The sequence below is a fragment of the Danio rerio genome, chromosome 19 (assembly GCF_049306965.1).
Source record: "Danio rerio strain Tuebingen ecotype United States chromosome 19, GRCz12tu, whole genome shotgun sequence".
Taxonomy (NCBI): domain Eukaryota; kingdom Metazoa; phylum Chordata; class Actinopteri; order Cypriniformes; family Danionidae; genus Danio; species Danio rerio.
The window spans coordinates 9,987,961-10,002,237 of NC_133194.1; the positions used below are offsets into that span (position 1 = coordinate 9,987,961).

Consider the following 14,277-nt stretch of genomic DNA (forward strand, 5'->3'; position numbering starts at 1 on the left):
GAATCTATGCCCTATAAGATTAAGGCAGTTCTGAAGGCAAAAGCGGCTACTAGTAAGGTGTACCTAACAAAGTGGCCGGTGAGTGTATATTTATATTGTTTAAAACATGAAACCTGCAGGCAACCAATAGGGGTCAGTCACGGACAGGGGAAACCAGCAAGCACACTTGCTAACCAACTCTCATATTAATAGCTAATAAAGCAAACATTTTACATATTTCATGAATATATTTAAGTTAATGGATAAAAATATGATGAAATTCAACTACACAAATAAATGCATGTTTAAAACTGAAGGCATATGTTTTAACAGCTACCTATATATACCTAAAATAGCTTTGAATTGCAAATGAGGTTAGAAGTACAGGTAATGCTTTATTTCAACAAGGACTTAATTTAGTAATGATGTAATAGTGAAGGCGTGTATGATGTATATATACAAAGAATTGTGTGATACTGAAAAGTGGAGGAATGCCTCCTAAAGTTTACACAATGAAATATTATCTTAAAATACATTGAATAAGAAAACAATTATTATTTTAAGTTGCAAAAACCCTATTAACTACTACATATTTATTTATATATTTACCATTTATATATTTATTATTTTTTTGTTTATTACATCAATGTTGAAGCCTAAAAAAGAAAGAGAAATAGAAAAAACCAAGGACAAATGAAATATAAGAAATTTTCTCAACATTTAATGATATCAAAAAGTGGAGCATGTTGAAAAACATTTCAGCAACCTGGACAAAAAAACGTTTATAAAATAAGAAATGACGTACAAGAGAAAATGGGCTTGAAAATATGAATACAGAATAAGAATTGTGCTACAATGGCCGACTTTTCTGAAACAAATAAGAGTAATATTAATAATAATAAATCTTCAAAATGCTACCTCCACAACCGATGAAGCCATTTGGTGTCATTAAATGTTAAATCACAATACATATCTTCATACAGGCTTTTCCCTTATAGCACAATCTCCATTATGATTCCTCCAATATACTTAGATGTGTATTTTAACATGACAGTGACAACATGCTTTTCTCAGTCAACATACCAACACGGTTATTCCTCAATCCTCATGAAGCTACTACCAAATACTGCATCTCTAATGTCAGAATAAATTCTACTAATAAGTCTAGTCTTCCTCAGTGTGATCTTTACAGTGTGAGACACTCTGTATACTAATAATTCACTTTTATTTTGACATAATCATCAAATTCCGAATCAAAAAAAAAGTTTTTCGGGTGAGTACAAGCTAGCTGTGCAATCTATTAGATTTCAGTGACAAAATGAGCTATAATAATAACAACATGGAAGCGTAAGAAAATAATGTGCAAATGTTTTTGGCAAACGTTTATTTCCATAAACTGATAATTTGCTCTTGTAATTATAGAATACTTTACAATGCTCCTGGGACTATCCTCTTCGCCTCGTAATAAATATACAACACTGAGCTATCATAACCCATGGCCCACCTTATATGGCCTCTTCGAAAGGTCGTTCGTTTTAAGGCTGCTTAAGTGATTTCAGTATCTTCAAGTAATGACGCAATAAATAAAAAATATCCGCCCGATAGAATGTACTTCTGTTTCATCCGATGTTAAAAAGTGGTTCTCAGTTCAAGTCGAAGGACATTAAGGTAGATTGCGATCGCAGTCGTGTTTTCTGGATGTTTTATTAAACCGTCGATATCTGACGCCCCGTGTTTGTAAAGTGGCAGATATCGTTGGAAGCCTGTGTCATTCTGAAAGGCAGTGCAGCAGTGTTTCATAGCTGTCCCTATGTTGCGCGTTTTAAGACACTTTTCTGACCTTTGAAAACTTTCGTAAAGATATAAGACAAATTGTTATGCTGTATTGTTTATATGAAAGCATGTATGTTGTACATAAATGCGGCAGAATGTAAAGTCAGACTAACTGAATAAAAGCCTTCTGAAAAAAAAAAAATTGAGTTCCCAATATCGATAGGCTGGAGGAAAAATACAAACAAAAAATTGACGGCAAACTGTTATGTGCGTAACGTTTCTGTGCGATGCGATTTACGAATAACCTGTTTTTTTGGTCCTTCTGCTTTTACGGATTCATTCCCACTGTCCGTTAAGTCAGAAGTGGGAGTTGTGGATGACACTGAACAGTCCTGTGTGCCTAAAACGCTGCCCCCTGTGGCCGCCGGCGGTATTACAAGCGGAGGTGGTCTTCCTATTGCAGTCCCAAGGGTTTCCTTTACGGAGATTGTCTTTTCCGTAATGAGCAGGTGGGCGTTTTCGACAAGTTTGGATTCTGATGTCTTTTTGTTTTTTGTGTGTGTGCAGATCGCACTGTCGTCGTCGAGTTCGCTTGATGTGTGCTCAGAGCTGCTGAGCCATGAGCTGGTGTCGCTGGGACTCGACCCTCGATCGTCCTCTAGGAAACGTTTGCTGCTTGAAGATCCTTGCGAGTCGGAGTCGGACCAACTTAATCTGCGCTTCTGCAAAAGGAAACATGATGCAATTTAGAGCAAGACACTGCAGGTAGTGAGAAAGAAAAAGAAACCTTTTTATCCATACACACACACACACACACACTTATTTAACAGCACACATTTAACAAATAATATAGGTATACATAAAATATTGTATATAGTAATCTACACTGTACTAATTTTTGTCAAATTATATATTTTTATTCGCTATTCAGTCCTTATTTTATTTGATTATTATTATAGATTCCTTTATTATCAGTGTTTAATAAACATGCTGTATCTGGCAACAAAGCTCTTTATGATTTTGGGAATTAGATTTTTAGATTTAGAAATGAAAACCTGAAACCAGCACAAAAAGCCAAAAAGTTTCAATATTGACAGGTGCACAAAAAAGCAGTGTTTTTACTTCAGTGTTTCCACTTTTACCTGTAGTATTTCAACATGTTTTGACTCCAAGGCCCTCACTGTGCATATTAATCTTTATAAGGCCACAAAAATGTTCAAGCCGTTTATATTTATAGATTACAAATTTGTTTTGATACTTTATTCAAACACTACAGTAATTCTGATTTGAAAATGTAAAAAAAAAAATTATAATTCCACACAAAAAATGGTGTTATAAGGACAGTGACACTGACAGTAGGCTGTGAGCCAATTTCAGGCTATTAGTGAGCATCTGTCAGGCTAGTTTTTTTAACACATTGGCACTAGTCTGGCTCACGTTGGCTGCAGTTTGCAAGCTGAATCAGCACTGGAGCCATCGGTGAGAGAGAACGTGAACCAGTTTAGTGAACGAGTCAGTGCATGAGAATAAAAGCCAGAGTAATGAAAGCAAGCACTGAGTTCAAGACGGCACAGACAGAAGCCTGTTCTAGTGTTACGTCAACAATACAAAAAGAGTTTCATAACAACAAGGAAGAAAGCGATCAAAAGTGATATTTAAAATGTTACCTGCTACTATAGATGATTAATCCTTGTGGATCAATTAAAAGTAATGCCCATAGAGGAAAAGTTGCATTACACAAGTATAATATTTAATAATTTATTTATACATCTACATTCATTTAAAGGTTGACAACCAAAAATGTATTCGTTTTAAAGTTTTTAACCCTTTAAAATAAAGTTGTTTACATAGTGCCACTGCTGTTGTTGCTTTTTTTTTTTATTAAATCTATCATTCTCAGAATTTAAAAGATTCTTTAAAAGCTAAACTGATTTTTTGTGTGATGAATTATTATTGTTTGTGTCACACACATCAAAGAAACCTCTGATATCCATTCAACACACCCACATAATTACTATTACATAATTCATTTGGCCTGCAGTGCTTAAAAGTGTGATTATTAAGTGATTATTTTCTTTACAGGTCAAACCTGAAACAAAATTTAAATATTTGTGCTGTCAAACAATAATCACGTCCAAAAAATAATAATAATAATAATTCACATTTTTCTAAATTATTTGTGCGTGTGTGTAAATGATTTTTGAAGGATCATGTGACACTGAATAAATATGTGACACTGAATAAATGTATATTTTATTTTATGAACAGTATGTCTATGTATTTTTACATGTATATACATAAATATGTTCAGTACACACAGATTATGTAGATTATATAAACACAAACTTTTATCTTGGATCCGATTAATCGCAACCCAATATTGTTTGATAGCACTAATTAATTAATAAACAATTAAATAAATACGTAAGTATTAGAACTGTACGATATTGGAAAAATCAAACATAGCAATATTTTGTTATTCTGTGATTATATATTGCGAAATGAAGACAATTTCACCAGATATGAGCTGATTTTGTAACTGCATACAGTTCACCGGAAGCAATTTACCCAAGTTACTGAAAACTAAAAGTCCTTCTGCATATACCCTATTATTATTATTATTATTATTATTATTTACCAAAGTGTAAAATAGATTTACGAAATGGCAAAGAGTTCCATTTTCTATAAAATACACATTTTGCCAAGATCTGGAATCAAAATATTGCTATTATTGACACAGCCATGTTTTCCAAGGACTGCAAGAATCGTGGTTCTTTAATAATAATAATAATAATAATAATAATAATAATAAAGGTATAATTTTTATAAGTAATTTTTTAAGGATTAATTATTTGTCTATATTTATGCTAGTTTTGTATTATTTTAACATCATCTTGAGGTCACCTTGAAGTGGTAGTTATAGACAATAAATGTCACAAATTCACACCCATGAACCAACAAAACATGCAGGCAAAAAGGACATTTAATTAGTTAAAGTGGGTATTAAAGGGGTCCTTTTTGCGCTTCTATTCTAGACAGGCATTTGAGGAGCTTACCTTGACAGGAATGTGTAATTGATCCTGATTCCAGCGTGGCGGCAGATTAGCCATGAGACTGTGGAGTGAAGAGTGTGTGCTGTCACGATGCTGAGGCCTAACTTGAGGAAACCAGACCTTCAGCATCATCTCCAGCTGCAGAAGAGTGCCCATATACTTCTCCCTATGCATGTACACAAAGAAATATTATTTAGAAAAGTGCATAATATGCGTTGGATACAATATTGAGGATCACCTCAGTAGTGAAAGTGGGTGAAAGTGCAGAAAATAAAATGTAAAAATACCCAAGGTCAGGTTTTTGTAGAACACCCACAATCCTTCGCAGCCGGTCCATGGCAACACTCTGCTGAAATGAGCTCAAACCTGCCAAATAAGAAACAAAGGAATACAATTAACACAATGATTGCCTGTAAAGTAATATAATCTACTGTTCAAAGGTTTGGGATGGAAATGTCTTATAAAATCTCTCATGTACATTAAGGATTTATTTAATTTAAATAAAAATACAGTCTTTACTCTTAAATGTCTCATGATACTTTAGAAATCATTATAATATGCTAATTTAATGCTCAAGAAACATTAATATTTAAAACAATTAAGCTACTACCCAGCAAGCATTTTATTTAATGTTTAAAAGACATCTAATAGATGTCTATTAGACATCAATATACAAAAACAACAGTCATTACGCTTCAGTGTCACATGATCCTTCAGAAAACATTTTAATATGCTAATTTGATGTTCAAGAAACTTTAATATTGAAAGTTTTTTTACTGTTTAAAAGACATCTAATGGACATCCAAAAATAAATGTCTAATAGATGCAAATATACAAAACCAAGACAGTCTTTACACTTCAGAGTCACATGATCCTTCAGCTATCATTATAATATGCTAATTTGATGCTTAAGAAACTATTAATAATTAATAATTAATTAATATTGAAAACGGTTAAGGTACTACGCACCAAGCATTTTTTTATATTTAAAAGACATCTAATAGACATCCAAACATAGACGTCTATTAGACATCAATATACAAAAACAAGTCTTTACTCTGTCACATGATCCTTCAGAAATCATTATAAGATGCTAATTTGATGCTCAAGAAACATTTATAATGAAAATGGTTGAGCTACTTCCCGACAAGCATATTTTATCTTTAAAAGACCTCTAATAGACATCCAATTATTTCAATTATTATAATATGCAAATGTGATCCTTAAGAAACATTGTTTTCAATAGAAATTGAGCTACTTCCCTGCAAGCATTTTTTAATGTATAAAAGACCTCTAATAGACATCCAAAAATAGACATTTATTAGACATATATATACAAAAACAACAGAGAGTCTTTACTCTTCAGTCTCACATGATCCTTCAGAAATCATAATAATATGCTAATTTCATGCTTAAGAACCATTAATATCAAAAGCGAATAAGCTACTTCCCAGCAAGCTTTATGTTTAAAAGACATCTAATAGACATCCAAACATAGATATCTATTTGACATGAATATACAATAACAACAGACCAAAACTAAACTAGTCATCAATACAGAATAGACTTCTCATGTAGTCATTCATTCTGTTCAATTTGATGACTAGTCTCTTTTAGAGGTCTATTAGACCTTCACTCACAGACCAATTTTTGCCTAGTTTTAGCCAAACATAGTTGTCTATTACACATCTTTTAAAAACCAAAAATGCTTGCAGCCATACTAATGAGTGTAAGTTTAAATATTTTTAATAAACTGAATTTTTACAGCAAATTTATATAGCATTTTAAATGTACAGTTGGTCACTTTGAATTAGATCATATATTTTTATGACAAAAGCATCTCATTAATAAATAATATACAATTAAAAACCACCTTTTAACTTTAATGGATGATAAGTATTTCTGGTGACTGGTTACTGAATACCTCCACAATTGAGTTAATTTCATAAAATAGTCAGTAAACGTTGGCCAGTGCAATAGAATGCATTTTTCTGTCACATTTAATCAAATTTCATGCATTCGTTTATTTTCCCCTGTTCATTACCTTTCTCATATCGTCCGGTTTTCAATCCATTCAGCAGCTCTATTAGAGGCCTGATGTACCCATTCAGCTCTGAGCACTGCAAGACACATTTTAACACATATTTAGAAAAATCCTCACAGCTGCATTTAAAAAACAGAAAAGCACTTCAAAAATACAGAACACCATCCCATGAATATTCAGGCTCTTAACTGTTCGAAATAAAAAAGGCTGAGATTGCATGACAAAAACATTGTACCATTCAGAACTGAAATGACTCATGCAGAATTTCCAAAGCTTTGTGGTATTAATCACTTGCACGCAGAACAACATGATCACCCACAGTTAGACGTCAATGATACCTCCAAGGCTGTCAGATGTTTGTCATGTAATATGCTAAATCCATCTAGTTTGAACAAAATTTATGAAGGTTTAAATCAGTGGTTCAATCGGTATTGAGCATGTACGCATCTGTCACACTCTTTGAAAGAGGCTTATATTGAAGTGCACCAGTTACAAGCTATATTTGACATGACAGCAAACTCGCTAGCTGGTGTGTGAGAGATTTTCACATGGAGTGGATTTCACATTCAAAGAGGCGCCTCTTAAAGGCACAGCAACAACAAAAACACTGCTTATGTGTATGGCTAAGAGGAATATCCCTTAGGATCAAAAATAAACAAAAAAAAAATTTAACTTTTAATTTACTCGCCCTTAAGTCATTAAATATGATATTCGTTCATCTTTAGACATTAAAAAGATAGTTTAACAATAATTTACTCGCTATTTACTCACCCTCAAACCTTTATGAGTTTCTTTTATTCTGTCAAACACAATAGAAAATATTTTGAAGAATGTTAGAAGCTGTTAACCATTGAATTCCATTGATCAATGGTAATAATAATTCCATTATTGTCAATGGTAACAGGTTTCCAACATTCTTCAAAACATCTTATTTTCTGTTTAACAGAAGAAACATTAAACTGTTTATACACATACTGGTTTACTCATTCGATCATTTTCCTTCAGCATAGTTCCTTTATTTATCAGGGGTTATCACAGCAGAATGAACCGCCATCTTATCCGGCATATGTTTTACGCAGCGGATGCCCTTCCAGCCGCAACCAATTACTGGGAAACACCCATACACTCTCACATTAACACATAGTCAAATTAGTTTATTCAATTTAACTATAGCGCATGTCTTAGAACTGCAGAGAAAACCGGAGCACCAACTGGCCAAGCCAGCGATCTTCTTGCTGTGAGGCAACATCGCTAACCATTGAGCCACAGTGCTGCCCCCATGCTGGTTTAGTTACATTTAAATATTTAACCAGCAGACAAATGTGGTCAGGGAAACTCAAACGTACTTGAATGACACATGACAACCAATGATATTCATTCTTGAATCAAGTAGGCTTGGTTGTCTGCGCAATAGCCTGGTGGTCAGCGCGCTGACATGCGGTGCAGTGGCACTTCAGGGCATCTCGAGTTCGAATCCCAACTCGAGGACATTTCATGTTCCTACCCAACCCCCCTTCTATCTCTCGCCCCTACTTCGCTTCCTGTCTGAAAAATTGTCCTATCCACTTAATAAAGGCCAAAAATAAATTTTTATGTAGGTCCGTTTATGTTTGTGTATAAATATTAAGAAGATAAAATACAAAATGAATCGATTCATCATAAAAAAAGCCTTCTTTTTTCTTCAGAAGCCTTTAAAGATCGCATGAAGTCGGCGCCAGTAGGCTAGTGGTTAAATGCGCCATCATATCGCACCATGGTGCTCACGGCGACCAGAGTTCAATTCCTGGTTTGAGGTCCTTTGGAGAATCTTCCCTTCTCTCTGCTCTCATTATTTTCCTGTCTGTAACCTCTACTGTCCTTTCCAATTAAAAAGGTGAAAACTCCCTAAAAAACAGTCATTAAAAAAAATTGTTCGCATGAACTGGAAGCTGTGATCGTTATTTTATCCGTATTGTGATGCAGTTCCTAGAGAATCGGAATTTTAAATGAGCAAACAGGGCGTGGCTTGTTTTTTCAACTACGAGCAGATTGGATGTAGTAAAGTAGGCATTTCATTCAGAAAGATCAGGAAAGGGGTTTTAGATGAGTTTCTACAACCTAACAGACTCCTCCTGCTCACCATTTCTGTTTGTTGCATAAACTGACAGCCCGAGGGGGTGTGGTTAAAATCGTAGCCACGCCCATTATCTCAAAATCACGTAATCTGATAATTTAACTAAAAACAAATAAGAAGTGCATTTTGAGATTTTAATTAAAGATTAGATGGGTTTTTGTTCTTGACGACATGCACAGATGAATTGTTCACCACAAAACTAGCAATGTGAGCTAGCAAAATCATATGGTTAGTTTTGATTTCATGGGGACTTTAAACAACCTGACTCATATGGATTTAATTTTTCATCACTATTCTGAAGCATCCTAAACTAGTTTTGAATGAACTGTGTTCCAGAAATCTCTCTAATTTTATTAACATCAACTTCTCATGTTCTCAAGATGAACAAATGTATTAAATAACTACAGAACTCCATATTTCAAAACTGATTTCGAAACATCTATGAGTAAGCCTGACACTGTAATCCAAAACACAACACAGAAAAACATCACAGAGAAAACACATTTTGAGACTCACTTTGCGCGCAAACCTCAGGTCGCCTTCTGTAGAAATCCTCTCAGATGGGGTTGAGATCGGCCCAGTCTGCCCATTTACAACATTATTGCTCCTCTGGTTCATAAATCTGAGGCGAGAATCTGAATTGGGCGAGCTCCCGTTGGCTAAGGAAAGTGGTTTTGGAACTCCCGCCGCCTCGCTTTCAGAGGAGAAGACCTCAGATTCATCCTCCGTCTGCTCACTCTCGCTGTACATGAGACTCGGGGTGGAGGAAAGGGAATCTTGTGTTTGCCATTTGGAAGGACTCCCCGGTGATAGCATTACTGTGGTAGGAGAAAACGGATATACATGTGTGAGGTGTCAGATTTTTTTAAGCTGAAATGATCACAGCAAGCAATTTTTGTCCTGTAATCCGTCTGAGAGAATGTAAACAAAGAGCATAACAATAAAGGAAAGGGCTAGTTGACACAATATTAGTCTGTGCTTGCAAAGCCTTGTCAAAACTACAAACATGGAAGAGAATATATAGTGGCCTCATATATATATATATATATATATATATATATATATATATATATATATATATATATATATATAAATAAATAAATAAATAAATAAATAAATAAATAAATATATATATATATATATATATATATATATATATATATATATATATAAATATATATATATATATATATATATATATATATATATATATATATATATATATATATATATATATATATATATATAGTTTAGCATTCAAGATATTAATATATTCTTTAATATATACTGTAGGGCTGTGCCATTTAAGAAAATATCTAATTGCGATTTTTCTGACAGATATTGCTATTTAATTCTCAATTTAATTTTGTAGTCAAGCTTCAGCTTAATCATCTGTAAACCGTGGCTTAATTCTGCGACAGCTCTTAAAAATGACCTGTTTTTGTTTGATTACTTCAGAGGACCAATGCGATTAGACGATCATTATTCAGAGGATAATAATGTGTAACACGACTATAAATGAGGTTGGTGTCGTGATCTCGTTCATTTCGAGTGCACATGCACATTAGCTTGGGCAACCTGAAAATATGCCGGTTTTGTTTGATTCGGACATTTAGAAATGAAACTTATGAGGCAGTTGTAGTTCAATTCTATTGATGATTCCAAATATGTAATGTAATCATAAGCTGGCAAAACAGTTTTAAAGAATTTGATGTTTCCCCATTTAGACAGAATGGCCAAGTGGCATTTTAAAGACGGCCACTGAGTGAAATGACTTGCCTTAAATGAGCTTTGGGTTGGTTCTTAGAACAAAATAGAGTAAAAAACAAAAAAACAAACAGCGCTTATCATTGTTATCGACATAAATTTTAATCGCGATTTGATATATCGCTTATAAACCCAGCCCTAGTGTCACGTGATCCTTCTGAAATCATTCTAATATGTTTTATCCTAACTACTTGGTGTGTGTGTGTGTGTGTGTTTTAATTACCAGTATATTATGTAAGACTAAAATCTTCTGTAACATTATAACAGTCTGTACTGTAATATTATGTGCCTCCCTGAAGGAAAAAGTGGTCAAAAATGTTAAACCCTTGTAATTACTGTGTACATACACACATGTATATGTTAACATGAAACGCAGAAAGCTGAGCTTCTGGCCTGACTGGACTTGCAGAAAAACACGTATTGTTGAAGTAAAAAAAATGTAAAGAAACATCCAGTTTCTTTCAGTCAAGGAAACAAGAGAGGTTTAAGCACTTAACAAACAATTGGCAATGGAAAGCGTGCTTAAAACAGACGAAGGAACGCGGGATGCTTTCCAAAACCAAAAAAGAGAGATCACGGAGATACCATAATTACTCCGATTTGAAGCACGCCATGTTCCTATCACTAGGTGAAAAGCCACAACACCACATTTGGGCTGCGTCTCAAAAAACGTGGAGCTATACAACCTAAAGGGCTTTTGAGAAGCACATGAATATAAAATGAACATGGGCTATATAACGCCTACAGTGCTGTTTAGATGGACGTCTATAAATACGGAGTAGGGTTTCATAATATACACGCTGAAAAAAAAACACACTCAACGGCATGTGCCTCATAAAAATAAACAGCTAGGCGGTGCCATTAAGACACATTAACTTCCACCAGATGGACAGCTTGGTGGTTATTTTAATATGAAATATCATTTTAAAAATTACATTATTGATAAGTGTGTTATATACGTATTAAACATTTACACAGCTTTATTATTTTCATAACACACTCTATTCGTTTGTGTTTATTGACTAACTCTTGCACTAACGTTATATATGGGTGTGTCGTTTATCCATACATCTGATCACGTTTAATTAATAAACTGTAATAAATGTTACACATATACACATAAATATAATAACTCAAATATATATATACTGTAAAGTATTTTTAGAAATCGCACACGTGCATAAACAACAGCGATGCGAAAATGAAATATGCGTTTACTAGTATCAACATAAAGAAGGGAAAGTAACTTAAATTATGAAATATTAATTTTAATCGAGATTATTAAATTGCAATATTACAATAATAATGAACATGGCTATCAAAACAAACGGATTATTCATCTTAGTATGGCGTAAACACGCAAAGCAAGGTCGATGATAACATTTGGAGGATATCTGGGTGTATAACAGATTAATTTGTTATATTTTTACAAGATAAAAAAAACCGCAGGCATTCCCTTACCTTGATGCTGTGTCGTTTCTGGGTCGGTACCACAACAACCTCGTGCCCGGTTCCACTCACACGTCCTGCAGCGTTGCTCGTCCGCCTAAAAGTGGTTATATGAAGTTTATTGCTTACGAGGATTGTCTTGATCGCACGCACTATTGTCCTGAGTGAATTTTTGGACTTCTCTCCTCTTCCTTTCACCACTCACGTCACTTTACAGCGAGGGACGACATGTGAACAGCTACACGTGCTGAACAAAAGCCAACGCAGGCCGCGCTCCCATTGGCTGACAGATCAAAGGCGACTCGCTGATTGGACCGCATAGCAACCAATCCGCGTGCAAATGCGACGTGACTGGTCGATTATATCTGTTTGCACACCCCCCTCCCCGCACGTGGCACTCGTGTGTAAAGGCAGATACTACGCATTGAGTCACATTTTACAGATGGTGCTCATTGTTCCACGTTAGGAAGAGAGTGTACACGGGACAGTTTTTTGGGGGGGAGCATAACACGTTTACTCTCAATGCTGCTTTCAATTTGAGATGACATTACAGATATTTTAGTAATTATCTATCTATATGTTTTAAATGGTACTTTATTGAAGATATGTATTCAATACAAGTTGATAGAAAGCAAAGCAGTGTTTACAGTAAACCTACAACAGTTAAATGCCTTGTTTAAGTATAAATGAAATTAAAGCTAACCATATGATTTGGCTAGCCCACATTGCTAATTTTGGGGTGAACAACATATCTGCGCATGTCATTAGGAAACAAAATAGTTTGCCCTTGTAATCTAAAATGAAAATCTGAAATGCACTTCCTGTTTATTTTCAGTTAAATCGTCAGATTACGTCTGTCTGAGGTATTGGGCGTGGCCAACATACTTAACCACGCCCCTTTATCTCTCAGTTTTGACAACAAACAGAAAGGGTGAGAAAAAGGAGTCTGTTATGTTGTAATAGCTCTCCCAAAACCATTTCCTTCATGTTTATGAATGAATTGCCTACTTCACTATATCCAATCAGCTCAAAGGAGAAAAAAAAACAAGCCACTCCCACTGTTTACTCATTTAAAATTCAGTTTCTCTAGGAACTGCGTCCCAATACGAAAAAAACAGTCGCAGCTTCCGGTTCATGCGGGTTTCATCACAACAGAGCTTCTTAAAACCTCTTTAGTTGTTCTAAATTTACTGTAAACAACATATTCATGGTGGTTGTTGCTTTTTTTAACGTTGAATGATTGGCTGATGAGCGTTCTAAGATGTGTGATCGTTTTTTTAGACAGGCTAAACCAATAGTATCTGGATGGAGCCTTTATATTGCAAGCTGAGATTGCATCACTCAGCAATGTCAGACACAATGCACTCAATGGAGTGAGTGATGTCGTAGGGTTAGGGGCGGGGTTAGGTAAGCGCATTAAAAATCTTTGGATGCAGCTCAGATTGCACTGCACCAGGTCTGCATCCAGACCCCTCTCGGCTAAACACACACCTTATGTAGTTGGAGCAAGTTTATAACCGCATTGCAGTTTCATATCACTACACCCTGTGATTTCAGTTACTTCACATCCTTTACAGCTGACAAAAATCACACCAAAACAAAAGAGAAGCTTTGTGTAAGAGTAGGCTCACACACATTAGTGGTTTGATGGGAATCTGACAAATGCCTTGAAATAAAGCATCTGATTATAAAGTATGTATAGCTTTACGAAATATGTGATGACTTAGAGAGGGAAAGCGGTTAATGCCACCTATGGTGCTTTGCGAGTGTGTTCACGTGTTTTGAGGTAGAGTAAAAGCTATTCTGTTGCTTTGATAAGTCAAGTGTGTTCATTAAACTATTACAATGTCTTTTGATGAGGTAACAATAGTGGACTAGTTGACTGTAGTTGAATTATTAGAAAATAATCACCAACAGATTAATTTTGGCATGTTTTTCGACATTCAAAAGAATTGTTTGCCATGTGTTCAAACTACTTGTTTAAAATGAGCAGAAACAACATGATTTTTCAGGGTTTTTTGGGGACAACGTAATTGTGTTATGTTCAATCCAATTAAATTAGTGAAAAACTAATAAGCTAACTTAATTCCTTCATGTTG

The 14,277-nt window shown here is 34.7% G+C and overlaps 1 protein-coding gene across 1 annotated transcript; it reads right to left on the bottom strand.

Annotated features, from left to right (window-relative positions):
- Positions 1 to 678: 678 nt before the first annotated feature.
- ciarta (circadian associated repressor of transcription a) lies at positions 679 to 12,419 on the bottom strand. Its single transcript, NM_001327898.1, is given in 6 exon segments — positions 679 to 2,474; positions 4,809 to 4,971; positions 5,093 to 5,171; positions 6,850 to 6,925; positions 9,479 to 9,780; positions 12,191 to 12,419. Coding segments are annotated over 5 exon segments (1,077 nt in total). The 5' UTR covers positions 9,779 to 9,780; positions 12,191 to 12,419; the 3' UTR covers positions 679 to 2,015.
- Positions 12,420 to 14,277: the final 1,858 nt, after the last annotated feature.